This window comes from Ostrea edulis, chromosome 7, assembly GCF_947568905.1.
Source record: "Ostrea edulis chromosome 7, xbOstEdul1.1, whole genome shotgun sequence".
In the NCBI taxonomy this organism is placed as follows: domain Eukaryota; kingdom Metazoa; phylum Mollusca; class Bivalvia; order Ostreida; family Ostreidae; genus Ostrea; species Ostrea edulis.
The window spans coordinates 60,552,281-60,574,066 of NC_079170.1; the positions used below are offsets into that span (position 1 = coordinate 60,552,281).

The 21,786-nt window shown below is 34.6% G+C and overlaps 1 protein-coding gene across 1 annotated transcript in view; it reads left to right on the forward strand.

Annotated features, from left to right (window-relative positions):
- The window catches only part of LOC130048300 (uncharacterized), a 56,490-nt gene extending 37,014 nt beyond the window's left edge, over positions 1-19,476 (forward strand). The window contains exons 12-15 of the mRNA XM_056144890.1: positions 1,431-1,551; positions 2,543-2,821; positions 13,008-13,196; positions 19,307-19,476. Coding sequence (XP_056000865.1) covers positions 1,431-1,551; positions 2,543-2,821; positions 13,008-13,196; positions 19,307-19,410 — 693 coding nt within the window. The 3' untranslated portion in view covers positions 19,411-19,476. The remainder of the gene's footprint in view (positions 1-1,430; positions 1,552-2,542; positions 2,822-13,007; positions 13,197-19,306) is intronic.
- The last annotated feature ends 2,310 nt before the right edge of the window (positions 19,477-21,786 follow it).

The window sequence follows — 21,786 nt, forward strand, 5'->3', positions numbered from 1 at the left end:
TTAGTCTCAATGGCAGATTTAGGGGGCCAGGATCCCCCTCCCTTTTTACCCCACAGATTGTGAATGAAAATCCAAATTTTGCACCAGAATGGCCGATTACTTTGGCTAATCTTTGACTTTCACACCCCTCTTCGGAAATCCTAGATCCGCCACTGAGTTACATGTGTTTATCCGAGCTCTTTGTTTTCCAACGGTCAAACTGATACCAAGGTAAATTTTATTTCACGTATGAGTTTTATCTCATTCTAATTTTACCTCTTTTCTCACAGAATCTGTCAAATTTCTAGATCTATCAACTACACTTTCTCTCTCTGGACGACATGCTGCACTGTTTACTGTCTATGCGCATGCGTCTGAAGACTGAAAGGAGGAGACTCGATATTTTGTGTATAGGCCATCAAAAAGTATTAATTTTTACGTTAAAACGATAATTTTTAACTTTAGATAAGTGTTATTTTCGCAAAGTTCATACTTTCAACAATGCAACACAAATTGAGAAAGCGCTGGGAAAATTGTCATTTCATGATTTTTGCGCAAAATGAGCTGTAGTGTCTCTTTAATCAAACTCATTAAATTTTAAAAGATCACCATCTTTATTTTAAGATTAGAGGTGTGAGATTACATAAACTTGGAATATGACAGAAACCAAGTAAAACACTGTGCTTTTTACTTCTTTTATCCAAAGCTATGAATTCATGCTATACTTACATGCGCGATATAGTGTAATAGTTTTGGGTTACGTGACACTTCCATTTTGGAGAATTGATAGAGTTCCGAATCGAAACACATTGCTCAAATTTCACCATTTATTGTAATATAAACGTTGTATACATTTCCAATATACAGACCGTAAAATAAAGACGCTTCTTGACAGTTTTGGCAAGACATTTAGAATTATTCTTGCATACTCACACATGTTTCAACATCGACCTACCCGCCTACTTGGATATTGAATGGACCAATGAATATACCAGCTTTTTAAGATCCTTTATACAAACAAGCATGCATACATGTACATATACACAGTTCCGTGTTAGTATAATAAATATCAATAAATTGTCATCCAATGTTTCATCAACCGTATAAGTTTCATCTCTCTTTCAATAATCTAAATGTGTTAAAAATGAATGATATATACAGGTAATTGATGAAGAATAACTTACATTTGATGTAAAGCTGTTAATAATTTCAACTGCAAGTTCAAAAAAATAAATTGACCAAGAAGACATACAATGGAAACGAAAGGACTAACACATTGTCTTACAGTGCATTTTGTATTCTATAAAATGGAACTACGCATTTATATATATATATATATATATATATATATATATATATATATATATATATATAAAATGTTCATTTTCATCTTCTCTATAAGTGAATTTTATCAACATTTATCTTTATTAAAATATTCCATTGTGTTATAGACATATCCTGGAATGGATGCAATAACCCCCTGTGGAACATGTACTAGCAATGAGTGTGACTGTACCCATATCCTCAAATTTGATCTGGGAAATATCATTGAAATAGTTATTTCAGCGATAGGTAATATTTTATTTCATAGTACATGTATGCAGAAATATATGTGAACGTTTCGATGTATTTATATCGGTCGACAATCACTTGGCGGTAAAAGCAATCATTCTCTGTGGATTTTCCTGTAGCAGAGTAGATAAGGAACTATAGCTCTATAAGCGGAAATTGGATAGACCAGGGAGATGCGGGTATATCCTCTATTCAAAGCTTTAATTTATAGGGCAACCGATCTCTCCATACGAATCGGGACCTATACATTTGTTGTTTTTTTTAAATATCTCAAACGTTAGTATCAAACAATTACTATCACTTACATGTGCCATTTACATACATAATGTACCTTTAATAACTTTTCAAAAACTTCATTATAACTGAAAATTTACAGGACAATAAAATTCTCATGTTTAGATATTCATGCTTTCCCATTTAAAGCTACAGTTCTGCAGCTGGTAAGGATATGAAAGTATTCACCACTAAGATGGATTTATGTATCAGGAACCAAGAGTCATATGACCTATTACAATATGTATGTACTTGCCCACCCTTCTTATATGTAGTACATCATAAATTGTTAAACATTCTAAAAATTGCTATCAATTGGTCTATAGCAGTGCGCAGCAAAATATTAAGAGCTTTGGACGTCTTTACTAAAATGTGAAAATCGTGTCCCTTTGATTCTGGATTACGGTTCAGGTTCCGGCTTAGAAAATTGAGCTACGTATGATTACAATGTAATTAATATTTATTGATCATTCTGTTATTGTTTTACTTCTAATGTGACAGGAAAGCGACATGATCTTGGTAAAATAAATCAAAAGCTGAAACTCGCAATAAACAGGTTATTGTCTACAAGCATACAGAGATATCATTAAATGAATCAGGTAGAAACATTCTTCGAAATGACATAATTTCAGTCTTCTTTTGCATGTAGATTAACATTGTAGAGTTGGGTCACCCAAAAATTAAGAACGTGTTAATTAATGTTTCTGTACTATTTTAGGTGTTATAGGAATATCCCATCCTGTGCACATCCACGGACATCATTTTCACGTACTTAAGATGGCGTATCCACCTTACGATCCCGTAACTGGAAATACTACTGGACCAAATCCAGATATTAGGTGTTTAAATGAACGCTGTACAGAAGCAACTTGGGCAGATCCATCTTGGAATGCTGGGTACATACCGGGAGTAAATTTGGAGAATCCTCCACTAAAAGACACAATTTCGGTACCTGCGAACGGTTACGTCATAATCAGACTAAGAGCAGATAATCCTGGTACAGTAAAACTGTTTTTCTATGAATTAAATCTTAAATATCATGAAATATAAAGTTTTCCATCTGCAAAGTATGACAAATTGTATGGTTTATTGTAAAATGCTATGAAGTGGAATTGGGGACAATTCAGGGAGGGGATTAAGGGGCGTATATATACGGATTATGTATTGATTTCATGTAATGTTTAGACTGAACTGCATACATTATTTGATGAAGAAGTTCAAAAGAATTTATAACATGCCAAATGGATTGATACCACTGTTTTACAACACTTCAATTCATAGTCCTTCATCATTTGATATGTCATTCGTGATTTCCATGTATATCAACTCTGAACGATTTCGACCAATACTTGTAAAGGGCACGATATGAAGTGAACCAGTAATACGCCCGTCACGAGGTTATAAAGGTGGTTTTCGTATATTAAGAGCTGTAATAATTACTTAATGTAGTATCCATTATCATCAAACTGCGTAATACTTTATTTCGCATCGTGTGAGTAAAAGAACTCACCTTAAAACTGTGATAAGAAATAAATGTTCAAATCAAGATCTCTAATGTCTAGAATATCCCAAAAGTGATTATGCTCAAGGTGTATGTTTTGCAAACATTTAAGACGATTCAAATTTTTTAGGCTGGATGGTCAGTTGTATATTTTTCACTCATATTGAAATGTCATCCTTCCCGGTGAAGGGCTATAAAATTTAGGCCTGTGCTCGGCGCTTAATGCCTTTCAGCAATGAGGGGTCTTTATCGTGCCACACCTAATGTGAAACGAAACCTCAGTTTTGCGGTTTAATCCCATGGACTGCCCCATTTAATCGCCTCTTACGAAAAGCAAAGGATACTGGGAACCTACTCTAACACGGCCAAATTTGTTTAGGAATCAAACTCCTTGAAATACATAAATTTTCAAGACCTTTCTTAGCTTTAAATATGTGAGAGGAGTTGAATGAAAAAAATTGTAAACACTTTGTAACTCTTTTTGGGAAAAAATTATTGACTAATTTCAATATCTTGTAGATTTCTGAAAAATTCAAGAAAAACTAAACAAATAACAACGATAAACAAAATTGCCACATCATTAGCATTCTCATCTTTAATTCCCATACATGTTTTCTATAAAGGGTACTCACCAAAAACCCGTGGAAGGAGTTATACGGATAAATTATGAGCCCTCTATATAATGCTACAATAATACAGAATATGTCCCGTTTGATAACGGTCGTATAAAACATAGATTTATACCTTTTGTATTCGTAAAAACAATTTGATTTTATTAAGAATATACTCCTTTACTACAAAATGTTATGTGACTATGAGAGAAGTTCTTTCGGTGTGAGATAATTCAGTGAGGATTGTGGGTATGGATTTTCATGTTTTCGGATAAATGTACAAAATTTCTAGAGGTAAATTAGCTTCCACCATTACTTTACTTTCCAAAGCAAAATCAATGATGCTGAATACCAGAGTACCCTACACAGACTTTAAACTCATCATTTCACCGGTAACTCTCATTCAAAAGTAAGAAATACATCCTGAAAAAAGAAATAAAAAATGAATTTCCTATTGGATTCTAAGAAGATGTTTTCATATCGGAATTTCGCAAGTTTCTAGTTGAAAATGTTTTCTAACGAAAATCAATTTCCTACAGGAAAATAAATTTCCCATATGAAAATACATTTTCAAAGCATTTGCTTTGTATTTCAACAAAAATGCATGTTCTTTTAATTTTCCTGCATGAACTTTTGCTGGCAAGGAAACTTTCAGATACGAAAATCGAAATTATATTAGGATCTTTACTTTTCAAGATGATGTTTCTAACAACCTAAAAGATATTTCTTTTCCTATAAGGTCTGCTAGGGTATGTTAAGGCATATTCTATTTATGCACATAAATTACGTATCCTTTGATAAAATCTACCCTACACAAAAGGGAGGAAACTGTTAACCTCTTTAAACAATGTGGAGTGTTTACATGAAAAGAAAGTGTATCAAACATACATATAGTAGATATGTGCTCCCCTGTAAAGTTGTTACGTGTTTCTTGTAAATAAATCACAAATCTACTTTAACAAAAAAATGGAAGAAGCATACTACTATCCCTGGGGTTTAATCATTGATCAAACTGGCGATAATAACGGTAAACATCTACCTGTATCAGCAGTTTAACAATCGGTATGAAACATATCAGTCAGCATTTGATCCAATGACAGGATATACAGAACTGTATTGGCAAACTAGATCATTATAATGACCATATAATGTGCGAAATACTGACATTAAACGAGACTGGTTTGTCAGTAGCCTGTCTCGATTTAAAAAACTGATCATACGCAGAACAAACCCTTGTGTGTCGAATCAGTTAAAGCTGACATGAATTAATAAATATAGTATAATTCTATATGTCCGCCGTATTTCTTTGCTAATCCGCCATATTAGTTGGATATTCTATTGTTATATGTATCAGGGTTCGCATGGTATATAAGGGGACGAGTTTTGCTACGCTTCACTTCACATCAGTGTCTTCGATTTACCTGTGCGGGTCACAGGGGCTAAGTCCGTTTTGGGCCCGAACTCTGTGATACCATAAATATAGAAAGGGGTCTAACTCTGACACAGATAAAAAAAACTAACCACTCCTAACAAATGCCTAAAAAATCTTAAACTAGGTAAGCTATGCGTAATTTGCCGGTCTCCTAGCATATGTTAATGTTTTAACTACTTGCATGCCAAATTTCAAGTCACTGGTTCTTAAAATAACAAAGATATACGTCATCGTTCTCTCGATTTCACTTGTTTACTTTTACTAGGACATTTACCGGTCCAGGTCACGGAGTCGTTTCTCGCCTATGACAGCAGCGAAATTCAGACTAGTATGGAAGATTTCGGACCTGTCAATTAAAATTTCACATCAATTATACGCTACTTACTAACTCATATTTTAATAATGTTCTTCGTGTAGACGTTACACGACTTATTTTTCCTCAGCAGCATCAACTGTTGACAAGATCTGCCATTTTAATGAATACACTAAATACCCGAAATGTCTAAAACTTTAAAGAAGGGGAAAATGGGTAATAATAATCTAAAGGAAATAGAATAAACAAAAACAAAAAATTAAAAAAGCCAAGAAATAATGTTCAATTTCCTTCTCTACGTGCAATATCACAAGATTGATGTTTTGATCAGTTTTAAGGTATTTGAGATTTTAAGTCTATCGGGTATTTAGTGCGTTCATTAAAACGGCAGCTTTTGTCAACAGTTGATGCGGCTGAGGAAAAATAAGTCGTGTAACGTCTACAAGAAGAACATTATTAAAGTATGAGGAAGTAAGTAGCGTATAATTGATGTGAAATTTTAATTGACAGGTCCGAAATCTTCCATACTAGTCTGAATTTCGCTGCTGTCATAGGCGAGAAACGACTCCGTGACCTGGACCGGTAAATGTCCTAGTAAAAGTAAACAAGTGAAATCGAGAGAACGATGACGTATATCTTCGTTATTTTAAGAACCAGTGACTTGAAATTTGGCATGCAAGTAGTTAAAACATTAATCTATGCAAGGAGACCGGCAAATTACGCATAGCTTACCTAGTTTAAGATTTTTTAGGCATTTGAAGCGAGTGGTTAGTTTTTTTTATCTGTGTCAGAGTTAGACCCCTTTCTATATTTATGGTATCACAGAGTTCGGGCCCAAAACGGGCTTAGCCCCTGTGGTACGGGTAGTTTCGACAGGTAGCACGTACATCTCCGATACTAATTTATAGGACATCAAGAAGAAATGAAATCACGTTTTGAAACACCATGCAGTGCTCAAAATTACAATAAACATATCGTACAGTAGTAAATCATTCTAAAAGCTATGGATAAATAAATATAGAATGCCTTTTCTATACGTGAATGTGCGTACATTTGCAATAAATATGTCAAAACTATACAAAAACGCGGAGAAATATTTCATCTAGATCTATTGATGAAATGGAATAAGCAAAGGGTATAAAATCTATACCATTCACACTTACTTCAAGCAAAATGCAAATACATAAATGCTACTGTACGTATAAAGAAGACATGGTCATGTATGCTCGTCATGAAAAAGCATCGAATGCGGATGACTCGTAATATCTGTAAAGGACCGAAGATGTACGTGTACAGTTGTCGAAAATACTCAAAGTAGTAGTAAACCTCCCTTTATTAGCATAATCCATGAAACAAAACGATACACTCCATTTGTATTCCAACAGTAAACAACATTGTCCATTGTACAGACTGCGACACACTTAGCCCGTGTCGATCAGCTATCTTCAATCAGGGGAAGTATCAGAGTAGAATATTTACCCTGTATTGTGCATGAAACCTTATACCGTACGATTTACTTGTCAGAGTATTGCAGATTTATAAATCAGGAAATCATTTAGATACATACATTGTTTGTGCATAGATAATTTGCATATACAACACTGCACGAGTGTATGGAGAGAGAGAGAGAGAGAGAGAGAGAGAGAGAGAGAGAGAGAGAGAGAGGGGAGTTGCATTAAAGTGTAAGACTTATAATGATTTATTTGCATGTTTGAAGAAAAGTCTGTTTTAAAAGAAATGTTTATCTCAACCTAGAATATCCGTCCTTTTACAAGAACATTTATGCTAGGTCTAATAGGGTAACATATGAGAGAGAGGGAGGGAGGGAGGGGATTAAAACGATGATCTTGTAATAATCGCGCTCTTATTAAGACAAATGATATCGTTAATTCAATATAAGAGAACAGTAACTAATATTGCTCTCATTAATTGATAATACAGATTTATTTGATTCATTTAAAGCACGCAATAATTAAAAATTAAACATATCTTTAAATAATGTTATTTTCAATTATTTCATTTAAATGCTAAGTCGGCGCTCAATAGATCTTATATATCTATGCCATTTTGCTTTATTACATTCTGTGTTGAACTCGACGCAAATTGTAGTAATGTAAATGTAATAATTGAGTTTATCATATGCGTAGTTATCAAGCACATCGATTTTTTTTTTATTTAAACACATTTTATTGAGAAACTCAACAGGATTGGGCAAGAGGCATAGCCTATGTAGGCCCTCTCTCAAATACAAAGGTCAAGTACAAAGTACTTAGAATCAAAGGGAGGGGACAAGAATGTCTGTCCCCCACCTTTGATAACAATATCCTTTTTTTATGTTTTCCGCCACACTCAACAATTTTTCAGTTATCTGGTGGCACCCAGTTTTTGTTGGTGGAAGAGAGAAACCAGATACAATGTACCTGGGAAGAGACAACCGACCTTCCGAAACTTTCTCACTTACCGGCGCGAGCGGGTTTCGAACCCGCACCAACAGAAGTGAGAGGCCGTTATTTTGTAATGCAAGTAGAAATATATTGGGTGACACCCCCCCCCCCCCCAACTTTACCCCAGCTTGAAAGTTCTGATATAATAGTAGAAGACACACACCACCACCAAATAAGAAAATGAAGATATTATGAGGCACTCATAGTAGAGGACTCTAACCACCCCATCCCACCCCCAACGATGGAGGAAAATGGGGTGTAAGGGGAAATTATTGAGGCAGTCAAAGTAAAAGACTCTTAACCCTTCACCCCCACATTAGGACTTTGAACATCAGATAAAACATCTTGGTTTGTTTGGGTTTTTTGTTTTATTTTATTGTTGTTTTCGTTCATCGTTTTTAATTATTATTTTGAATGGCAAGACATTTTGAAGAATCCAATTTTCCATTTTTTTCTTCCTGTTGTATGTTGTACCACCCCCCCCCCCCCCCCCTGAAAAATGACGATACATGTACATTTTACTTTTCAACACATGCATGCATACTAATTGTATGGTGTAGAATTGCACCCTTTACCAAGTTTTCCTTCATTTACACAGTGTAAGGAATGGTAAACCAAAATCACAAAACAAAATGCATAAAGGCCAAGATAGTTTTAAGCGTAGGAACTTCATTCACGAATACATAAATACATGTATTCAGAAAAATCGCATGCATGCATTACAGGACTATATCATGTGTGTTTTAACGTTTATGTAACATGCCATAATGATTATTTTCATTTCGTAGATCTGGCGCAATGGATATATTCTGAAAATAGACATACCGCTGTACGTCGAAATTTCATATCCAAATGTATTCGATAAGATGTTAGTATATATTCATAAATCAGTAAAATTTATGTTGAGGTTTTATTTGATATGATACAGTGTCAATCTACTGTAATGCATTAGTAGGATATGCAAAAGGCAAGAGTATAAACATTTTCTAGTATCGATATCTATATGATCACGAGAAAACATTATATAATTGTATCCGGATTCATATGCCGATTTAGATATCAATAAAAACAAAGCTGCATAGTTTGGGGGAGGGGGTTCTAATGAGCCTGATGAAATTAAAAGAAGGAACCCCACATTTGCATTCAAACTAGATGTACTTCAAAATGAATTCATTTCTGCTCTAACTGAAAGCATGATTCTAAATTCGGGAACGAATCTTGCATACAAAATAATTAATAGGGGAACACATAAATTCGAGTTCCTTTGGAATTTAATGAAATGCAGATATGCACCTTTCTTTCAACACGAATTGATATGTTGTTTCAGGAACGTATACAGGGGGTTGGGGTGGGCAGGGAGGCTGGGCTGGTCTGCTCTCTCCACTTTTTTGACAATTTACTTTTTTCCGTTATTCTAACATACAAAGTCAGTATTTTCTACATGCAGTTTAAACTGATATATATTTTTTTAAAATTTGTAATGAATTCAATTATAAGCATCAACTCCTGTAACTTTTTAATATATTGTCAATAACACATTTTTAAATAGCTGGAATCTTTTAATGCTTGTAAGCTTACCATTATATCACTGATCAATTTTCCTTCCTTCTGTGAAATGATATATTGTACATCGAAGTAGGACAGTCTCTCTCTCTCTCTCTCTCTCTCTCTCTCTCTCTCCTGTTCAATCAATGAATATGGACATACAGAGACCGTAAATATTTATGTGGTTCCCAAAGAAACAATAAAACTATATTTTCGTTTATACATTTCCTTTTATGTGTGTCTTTGTGTAATCAACTGTTTATTATGGATTGCAAATGTAATACCCGCATTTTTTAACAGATGTATATTTTCGATCATTATTCCCTTATTTGTATATCCAAATTTGTATAATCCAACCAAATGCTCAGTGTATATGATTAGATTCCCGATTTCTATAAACTGCAAAACCACGACCAGACAAGCATTCAATACAGGAACATTTTCGACTCTGACATATCCCCTGATTGAAGACACCCTATTTGGCACGGGTGAAGTGTGTCGCAGTCTGTATAATGGAATGACAACGTGTTATAAAGTTCTAACGAGATACAAATGGAGTTTATCATTTTGTTTCGTAGATTTATCAGAATAAAGAGAATCTAATATTTTCGGTAAGTGCACATCTCCGATACCTGTTGAATAGACGTCTGTATTTGATACGGTGTATTTTGTGGCGAATATGCCATGTGCATTACATATTATGCATATGGCATGGACCTGTATTTTGCAAGAATTGATATAAATAATATGTTGTATGCTCTTTGCTTATTCCATTCTATCAGTATGTAATTGGCAAATGATTTCCCCGCATTTATTTCATAAGAAACTGCAAATACTTGCTTGCACTTGCAAGTATGCAAGAAAAGCTTTTTTTTTTTGCATTTTTTTTTTCTAAATTATCTAAACGTTCGGAATGTTGCATTGGTATACAATAAATATTTTGTAATTTTGAGCAAAGCATAATGTTTTAAAATGTGATTTTATTTGTTTCGCATTTCCCTATATATTACTATCGGAGATGTGCACTAGTCGAGTCCACCTAGAAAAATCACTCAGGTGTGACAATCACATTTGGAGTATATACGGGTAGAGTAAATTTGGCTACCTGAGAGAAATATGGCGGATAAGATGAGAAAGGTGTACGTATTTATTAATTCATGTCAGCTTTAAGATATATAAACACCATATGCAGGTAGTAATGGAATGTCGATACAAAATATGGGAAGCTAACGATGAAAAATTGAAATCATCACGTTTGTCACAAAGTTGAATTGTTATTTTGCTGTTAGCATCCATGTTTGATATGATATCTAATTACGAAGCAGATGTAGAAGACTCTTTAGTGTGCTTTATTCCAAATTCACTGTGATATATCGAATCGACATATGAATAGAAATCATTATTGATGGATAAAACGTTGTTGATTGATTTAAATGTCGAGTTAAAGACCATAATAAGAGCTTTTTTCTTCTGATATAAAAAGCTGTTTTAATCATTTCTGCCTCATCAAGATATGAAACAGATCAGGTAACAAATGAGCACATTTCGTGTCCATGGAAATTCCAACAGACTGTTGGAAGACTTCGTCACGGAAAAGCTACGTAGATATTGCCAATGAGGAAATCTAGCATTTTTAAATAGCAACTTCAGAGTACTTGAGCGTGGAGTAAAAGTTGTGCTTAACAACTCATTTTTTAAATGACAAATCACTAGATGTGAATACTTCCGGTGTTCCATTTTTATCGAAGAAGCCACTGTCTGTGATGTCAAAACGTCTACTCTTCAATTTATCGTGAGGAATAGTCGTGTAAAGTTTTAAGAATTCATACGTTTTAATGGTATTGATTTGAGAAAAGTTTGGGTGGGGGGGGGGTTGAAATTTACTATCCTTGATTTATTGTTATGCCATCATCAGTTTACTTTCATATTCATTAGACACAAATTACAGATCAACAGTAACATGGTTTCTGTATAAATGAAACTTAATTAAAATAAACTAGGAAGTAGATATGTGTACTGAGTGATGTGCTTATGTCAATGATGACCTCTCGTTGTTTTGTGGATTTCATAGCCTCTCATAACGTATTCTGCTAAGATGGTATGCTATTACACGGCACTGTTGTTATTTTAACTATTGCTATTTTAGAAGAAAGGAGTGGTATTTGCGATTTACCACTTTGGATTTGAAATATGTATTCGAAGAAATAAAATGGATCGTGTGTCTCGAAGAACTTTTATCAAATTCAAAATCAGAAAAAAAAATCCAAAATGGAAAACAAAACTGTACAACACAGGCAGTTGCTTCTTCAATAAAAATTGAATATTGAAATATTCATATCTTGTGATAAATTATCCTGATACTTACGTTATTAAACATCACTCTGATTCTGTGCACAGGAACGTTGAAGATGAAAAGTTCCTCATTGATAATCTCTACGTATTCTTCGATAATCTCGTCCTCTAATAGACTGTTATAATTACTTTGGACACGAATTGTGCTATCTATTAACCGATCTGTTTTTGTAGTCTTCCGAAAAAGAATTTATTTCAAACGCTTCAATTCTACATTTCGATACACCCATGATGTTTTACGTGCTACCCGTACTCACTTTCAGTCATATGTTGATTCGATAAAATATCCTAGTGAACTCAATATAAATTCTTTAAAGACATTTCAAATTCCGATATACATGTATCTCTAATAGTTGGGTATTTTGTTGAACAAATGTGTACGTTATGGCAAACAGAACGAATTCAGATTCTCTATCATCAACTTTCCATATATACGTTTTGATCAACTTCATGTAGAGTTTATGTCACCCGATAAACTATTGCATGTTCTGTGTGTTTTTCAATTTTTAAACTGAGACGGGCTATTGACAAATGAATTCGTGATACAATGGTTTCAAGAGTCTTGTTCAAAGTTCATATATTTCCTAAATTCAATGATCGTTATCATGATATAATTTGTAGATACAACCTGTCATTATGTCGAATGATGTCTGACGTGTTTCATGCCAATTCTTAAATCGCTCATTTTATACTCATTATGACGGCGGATTGCTCCATTTACGTGATCATGGTATCGGAAACACAGCGGGTGTGGCCGATCGACTGGAGAAACTTGATCCTCCTGTGCAGCTGATCCCTTCTTTGGTGTTTCTAGGGGTCTGTGTTAGCCTTATTTTCAATTTTGCATTCGTTGTAGGATTTCTGAGATCAATTACTACCTATTGTCTTAACGTTTTATTCATAGCGTTTGTATTCTTGATTTAGACCTTTACCAGGTATTGCAATTTTACATGATGAGAATAATCATGATCAGTTAAATTTTCAGGATTCTGGTTTCTTCATTGTCATTTTGCTCACCATCATTTGAAAGGAATGTCTTTGGTCATACAGGAGGGTGAGGTAGAGGATATGGCTCCAGTACCTTCTAACTTTCCCACTTGTAGCGACTTTCAGTTTAACGCTGTTCAATGGCAAAGAAGAATTAGAAGCCAAAGGACCCGGCTTGCGTCAAAAGGTAAATAAAACAAGAAATCTGCATTCGATTGATACACAAATGCTAGAATGCTTCATCCACACATTTTTATACGCCCGTCTTTAGACATTTATACGTCACGTATTATGGTACAGCGATGTCTGTACGTCCGTCCGTCCGTCCGTTCGGAGTTTCTCTTTATAATTTCATTTCCCTTTCACATAGCATGCTGAAACTTGCTGTGTGGCTTTTTTGTGGGTCACTGTAGATCATACTGCAATTTTGATCTATTTCGACCTTTGTTCCAGGAGTTTTGTCCCTTTATTTGGAAATAATTATTATATGGAGGGTACATAATTTGTCCGCTCTACTCCTCCCACAGTTTTCAAGTGAGAGCCTTCTTATTTTGTGGAGTGTTTGTATTGGTATTGAAGATGTGCATGTGGGATGGATTTTTGAATTTTCTACAATTTTTGAGAAAATTACAGGTTGTTGAACTTAGTTTATTTGGAAATTAATATTCTATGGAGGGTACATAATTTGTCCGCTCCACTCCTCCCACAGTTTTCAAGTGAGGACCATCTTATTTTATGGAGTGTTTGTATGAGTATTGAAGATATGTATCTGGGGAAGGATTTTGATTTTCTTCCATTCTTGAAAAAAAATTACAGGTTGTTGAACTTGGTCCATTTGGAGGAAATCTCGATTTTTAAGCTAAGACCCTTTGTTCATATGAACGTTTGTACTACCTGAAGCAAAGTTATACAAATTATAGCACAAGGAAAACACCCTATGTAAGCATTTCACGGGCGCATCATGTACCGTTTGCGGTACTCTTGTTTGCATTAAAATCTGTTGAATTTCATGTGGTTGATTCAAACTCGGCATGCATTCATTATAGAGGAAATCCATTTGAACAGTTGTATCAACGGGTTATCAAATTTAATGTGCCATTAACCCTGATGAGTTGATAGATCCTTGATTAATGTAACATTGAATAACGGGTTCATTAAATACCGTTCTACATTAAACACCCCCTACGATTTCTTCGCGGATTAATGGATGTGGGCGGAGCTCATCTATGGTCATTGTTACTTACCTGGAATTTACATGGCCAATATATCAGGGTGTTGTGTATACTTTTGATATATACAGGGCATGTATCAGGGCCGTCTGCAGAGTTTCTGTGGTCATGTTGATTGTATAATGGCTGTATTCCTAATGGCAGCTGGCACACAGTCTACACTCACCCCTCTTTCTCTCTCTTACTCTCGGTCATTGACTCAATAAATAATTTTTATACATACATGTATAGAGGTATCATCAATTGATAATATATATTATTTCAAGAAGTTACAAATTTTAGAAATTAATGTGCAAATAATTGTTTGATTTCTGATTGTGTAATTTACAATACATGTATACATAGGGGGGAAGTACAATGATATTAAAATTGCATTGTTCAGGGGTCATTTTGCAAATTTGGAGTTACGAGAAATAGGAGTTGCGGACAGGTACATGCTATCAAAACTCAGGTACACTGGGCTTCCAACACCTGTGGAACGCTAGTACTCGGAGAACGCTCGATTTGTATTGGCTTGTATCATATATTACAAAGATCTTAGAAAAATAACCTTCCACTAGCAGGCATGTAACTTCGTTTTTCGAGGGGTTGGAAGAGAATCTGAATTATCAAAATACTTTATTCACTACAAAGCCCCTTAATTTAACATGGTCTTCAAAATCCTAAATTGCAAGGGGTTGGAAAATTTATATGCTTAAACCGCTTTAAAACATTTCCAGATCAGTTCATGACGTTCGAGCTTACATACGTCTCATTCAACGCTATTATTAAAATCAGAAATAATAATCATTCTACGCGCCTGACTAGCATAAAAGCTGAAGGGAATTAAAATCTGAATTCAAAATATTGATTGATTGTTTGATTCTATCTTGCTTAACGTCCCACTCGATAATTTTTCACTCATATGGAGACGTCACCAAGATCGATGAAGGGCTTCAAATATAGGCCTATGCTCGGCGCTTACTGCCATTGAGCAGTAAGGGTTTTTTAGCGTGCCACACCTATTTCGACACGGGACATCCGTTTATAAGGTCATCTCTGAGGACCCGTGACATTCACACCTGATGCCAAGCGTTTGGCGATGGAACTGTCATTACATTTGAAGGATTAAGGTCTGTCGCGGCCGGGATTTGAACTCCGGCCTTCCGCATGCGGGACGATCGCTCTAACCTCTAGGCCACCGCGGCGGTGAATTCTAAAGAAAGTTTAACATAATATTTTTGTCTTAAAGAGGTTCGCAACTGAGATTTTGTGTGATGACATTTTTTTTTAGGAAGTTTAGTTTTGATTTCTAGATTGAAGGAGAATTAGGAAATTAAAAAGAAAAACTGGGGTCGCAATGCTTGTTATTATGCTACAGTGTTCTAAACATGACCTTTGTGCACTTAGAATTTGTTCAATCAAACTTGATTTGTGTGTTGGTGTCAACACAACATAAGCAACACAAATAAACGATTACATAAAATACAATGTATATACATAAACATGTCTTCTAACACTGCAGATAAAAAATAAGTTTACTACTAGTAATGGAAATAGATAATGACCTTTTTCACTTGATATGCAAAAAAAAAAAACAAACAAAAAAAAAAAAACCACCAAACAATCATGATATCAAATTTAAGAGTTTAAAAGGACATATGATGAGTAATGTCAATTTCTAAAATTTCACATAATTTTCAAAGTCTTGTCTTAAAATTTGAAATGGAACTAAAAAGGGGTGGGTTAGAGGCCAACTGTTTAAAATATTTGCGAAAAAATTGAATTTTTATATAAAATTTCTAGTAAATTATATTTAAACCTTTTAAATTCTGTATTCTGTTTATAACTATTTCAACCCGACTAATAAATTACAACATTGGAACTATTGCCAAGTCTGAACTACTTGTATCATAAATCATTAAACTGAATTACGCGTATAGGAGTATAAAAATAGAAGATATATTTGATGAAGCAGAAACTGTAAATTCATGCAAATTTAGAACTTTTGGATTAATCAATCCTTCCACCACAAAATATAGTCCCTGCAAAACCCTTTCAAAATTTGAATTGACACAAAGACGCTTAACTGAATGTTTTTACTATGTAAATATTGGGTAAATAAATTTGCTATTTCTTCTGGTTAAAGGACACAACGCACGTTTCTAAACTATTTCATTTTTTCAGCAAACTTAACTTTTTTTTATGCCTAAAACTACTTTAAATGTGTTTTAAATGAAATATTTTGCGTAGTTTTCGAGTTTGAAAGCGATGAAATTCAAATCTTGCGATATGCATATTTTCTTTCGCTAGTTCACTCGCCATTATGTGTGACGTCATATGCGCCCTCGGGTTTGAAAACATCTATTAGGCATTTCATGAACAGATTAGATTTAATCGACAAAAATCCAATTATCACGTTAACGGCTTGTAAATAATAATGCATTAAGATGTTTTGTGCCGTGCTCGGGTGTACTAGTTGTCGGTAGAAAGGTTTAAGACTGAGTATTTTTCAAAGGAAGGTACGAGAAAAAAGACGTGGATAATTTTTTTGTTAGAGCAAGAACTTCACCTTAAAAAAACCACCCAGTCACCTTTTCAAAAACCGCTTGGACAGAGACTCTGATAAACTTCGAGAAAATGGATATATCGAAGCTATAAGCACTGGTAGGTATATAGCATACATTCTGTTTTGCTCTTCAAATTCAATACACACACGGATCAACTGACCTTCACCTTGTAACAACATATATCGACGGTAACTTCTACCAACTGGTAGATTTCCCCAAAACATTAAAGATACAAAATAATTGAACTTTTAATTATACAAATAATAGAATATTGTATTTCCTAACTTTAAATTGAATTATAAAATTATTTCCTTATTGAACTCGTAGCATCTTGAGTGCGTCAGTAGGCTATAACGCCGTGCTCCCACTTCGTACTTCCTAAAGACGTGCTGATCACAATTCAAAAATAGTAATAAGATTGCTTTATCAAAATAAAATAATGTGATTTCCACTTTAGATTTGAATATTTTTATTGATTTGTGAGTGTGTTGTCTTTTTTCTTTCTTTCCGAAGTGCACTCGTGACAATAGCTTGGCATAGGGCCTAGTTGTCAACAATTTAACGTATCAGAATTTGTCTAATCCAAAAATAAATAATGATTGCACTGTTTATTTTAGGAAAACAGCGCCAATTACAGATGTATAAAGGAATAACATCACCAAACAGTTTGTAGACAGCGACCCATATAAAAATTATTTACTCGCAATATTGTCGATTTCATACACGCTTTACTTGCTGTATTTGGGTATTTACATCGTTATATGTGTGCACTGGTGGCGAACACATATAAAATTCGGACAATTTGTCAACATCGATTTAAATGTTGCCCATGGTAAATAAATTAGGCCCCTAAAAGTTGAGTTTTTAATAATATCTCGCAGTACTTTCACAATCCGAAGGGCACATGTGACGTCACTGTACCACGTGACTACCTACCTAATTAACTAGACTTTTTGAAATCGGGGCTTAGATTTAAGTCTGTATTGTGGTTAATTATCCCAAAATTTCGGCGAACGAACTATTAGAATTAATAACTATAAGCATAAAGAAGATGAAATGCATGTAATGTTGTATACTTTGAAAACACGAGATGTGTCCTTTAATGCTAGTCATTAAATAGTTTCTGATCTATCTGTCTAGGGAAATAGTCTCAAAACTATTTACCGGATGCTATATTTTCCCGCGTTTTCTTTTCTGTGACGTTAAGGAGGTATGCTACACTAGAGAAATTTGATGTAGATGAAAAGTGGAGGATATGTACAACAATATTTGAAGTTGAAAATTTTCAAATTTACTTTATTTTGTCAAAAAATACAGTTTTAGTAGAAGGTAATCTGAAAAAAATTTAAAACCCCTGCTGGACTCGAACCTACGACCTACATTTCAGCAACCGGTATTCTAACCTACTGAGCTACTCGGCTAGGTATTTAAATCGAAAAGGAAAAGTCAAATATTGCTGATATCGATTTTATCATCCATGTTTTTAAAGGAAGTCAGCCATTACGACGATATAGAGTACTACCTTAAAGTCTGATAACTCTAAGTAGTTTACCACTCGGATCACCTCGATTCCATCTAATGTCAAATGTTAGTTTACATCAATTTGGTATGTCTGACACAAGTAAAATCTACATTGGTATAACAAAACACCTAAATACTGACTATTTGGACAATAACGTGGAGATCCGAGTTAGAATAGGTCCTCAGTACCCCCTTGCTTGTCGTAAGAGGCGACTAAATCAGGCAGTCCTTCGGTTAAGACCGCAAAAACTGAGGACCCGTGTCACAGCAGGTGTGGCATGATAAAGATCCATCCCTGCTCCATGGCCCTAAGCACCGAGCATTGGCCTAAATTTTGCAGCCCTTCACCGGCATTGGTGACATCTCCGTATGAGTGAAATATTCTCGAGTGGGACGTTAAAATATTCAATGAATCAATTCAATGAATCAATCGGACAATAACAAGTTCATTGGCCTTCTCGACAGCAACTATTGCACAGACGTACGTTTGTAGTGTTTTCAGAACTTTTGTTTGAACTATTATCCATTGTATTTATTTGAGGTTCTGTAGACAGTACGTGTAACGTATTAGTTTTATCCCCAATAATGGGTTCATCCATGTCCGCGCAGACGGTATCCTCTCCGAATTTCCTAATCAATTCCACTTTTTGAGTGAAAATCGCTCTCAGAAGACACGATCGTTTTCTAGCCCGTCCTACTGTCCAAACATTATGTTAGCCACCATATTTAACGAAGACTTAAAGTAACTCCTAAGCCATCTTTAATATCAAGGATTTTAATTGTCGTTAATATGCCAATCTATGCATCTTAAATCGATGATACTACGGAACTTAATGTCACATTATTTATTTCCATTATTTCACGAGGCTTTAATGTCACATTAACGGGCCCTGGGTTACGGAAAGCATAATTCGTGCTAAATAAAACAATGTATGTTACATGTACAGTGCATATGCCAAGATGACATTTATGTTTCACGAATATTTTTATTGACACAGGTATAATACCGAATTTCAAATCAGGACTGACACTCCACAGTGAATTACAGAATGATGATCGGTGCCGTCTCAATCCATGGATGTGTAAAACCCAAGTGTATTAATGAAAATTAGCATGATGTCACAGCTTGTATTTCGCACTGAATTCTGCAATAAATTGTTGACGAAAGAAATGTTCAACTTTCTTTAGCCATGGCTTAGTAATCCGTCCCACCCTAGAAAGCTTGGAAGATCCCATCACTAAAATTTTATGGATCCCAAGTTCGAAATTTGGAAGTAACGAAACTGCATGTTACAACCAGAAAAGATAATACACAGAGAACATTCTGGCAGGAAGGTTTTTTGTTAATTCCTTGCTGTAAAATTTGTGGTGAGAAATTATAGATTAAGGAGAAAATACTGATGTATTTCATGCTCTCAATTTAGATATCAAATACTGTTTGAGAAAATCGGCTTACTCAGCCCCCCCCCCTACTTTGTTATTATCCCAGATAATGATTAACAACAATACACACCGTTGGTTGAAAAGTGTCATATGAAAGGTGATGATAACGAACAATGATCAATCTCATAACTCCTCTAAGCAGTTCAAAATAGATTGTTGAACAAACAAGGACCCCTGGATACATCAGAGGTGGGATCAGGTGCCTAGGAGGAGTAAGCATCCTCTATCGACTGGACACAACCACCGTGAGGTATCTGTAGTCAAAATCAGTGTGCCAGGAACGGTCTAACAATCGGTATGAAACATGTCAGACAGCATTTGATCCAATGATAGGTTGTATTGGCAAACTAGATCGTTATAACGACCATAGAAATTGTGATTTTTGATCGTTTTGATGTTTTCCGCCACACTCAACAATTTTTCAGTTATATGGTGGCGCCCAGGTTTTATTGGTGGAAGAGAGAACCCAGATACAATGTACTTGGGAAGAGACCACCGACCTTCCGAAAGTAAACTGGGAAATTTTCTCACTTACCGGCGCGAGCGGGATTCGAACCCGCGCCGACAGAGTTGAGAGGCCGTGTGATATAAGCGCAATGCTATAACCACTCGGCCACGGAGGCCCCTAAAAAATTGTAAAATGCTGACTTTAATAGAGACTGTTGAACCTCCCTGTACAATCAACATGTTTGTCAGTAGTCTGCTTCGATTTAAAAACTGACCACACACAGAACAAGCTCTTGGGTATCGAATCAGTTGAGAGATATAAACACCACATGCAGGTGATAATGGAATATTGCGACATAAATATTGGAAGTTTGACGATGGGGAAGCTGAAATCATTCCGTTTGTCATAAAGGTGAGTTGTTAGTTTGTCGTTAATATCTACTTTCAATAAGCTATCTAAATATGAAGCGGAAGTGGACGCCTTTGTGGTGTCTTTTATTTTATATAAATCACGAATGCATTGTTGAAGTTGTTAACTTATTTACAATTCCTAGAATAGGGCGATCCCCGAGCATCAATATTAGAACTCAGACAACCTAAATAAGAATAATATTTGGATCTCCCTAATATTTTTTGTTATAAATCTAGCCAAATACAAAGACCCCTTCCCGAAATGAATTTTAAGGTGGGTTGATCGTCATGTGACTTATCAATATTAATGGTTAAAAGTGGAAAAACTATATTAATTTCCACTCAATATAGTTTAATCTAATCAATAACCAAAGAAAATGTGTATGTTGACACTCTTTTAAAGATGTCAGACATACAAAAACAGAAGTATACATCAACATTAAAAAAAAACAACACATTTTCGTTAAACAGAATGGTGAAAATTAATAAAAACTTGTTGAAATGACAAATTTTAAATGTCAATCGTTAAAGAATTCTGATAATTGATAGATATATAAAAAGTGTGGATATTAGGGAAATCATTGTCATAGACATGCAGTAGAGGAAATTCCAGCATAGGAGTTATTGCCCTTGACAACATTTTTAAAATTATAAATAATTGATTATCTATGGAAAATAAAAACTTTTTCAGTATCAAAAGTTTACCAATTTTTTTATTTTAATCAGTGAATAAAATTCCTCTGAAAGATATATTTCAATCATGCGCAAAATTTAATTAAATAAAGATTTTGCAAAAACCTATGACATCACATGAGGATCGATCAACCTTAAGAGATGTCGTCAGCAGAAATAAATTGCTGACTTTTCATGGTTTGAATATTTAAAAAAATGAATAATTAAATTACCTCTTTGAATATTCAATATCACAATCGTAAAATATTTCATGTAAATTTCAACTCTTTTAAGCCAGTATTTCTTGAAAAGATTTTAAACGTTGTTCATATGCATTAGCACGTAAAACTTTTGATTCCGTACTGTGGTCCCACAACAGGAATTTCCACTTTTCTGTAACAGTGATAATGACAATAAAATTTGCGAAATGTGGACTTTATTCAAGACTGTTGAAATCCTTTAACCGGCCTTCATTTAGAAAATTTTGATTATCTCAGCCAGCAAA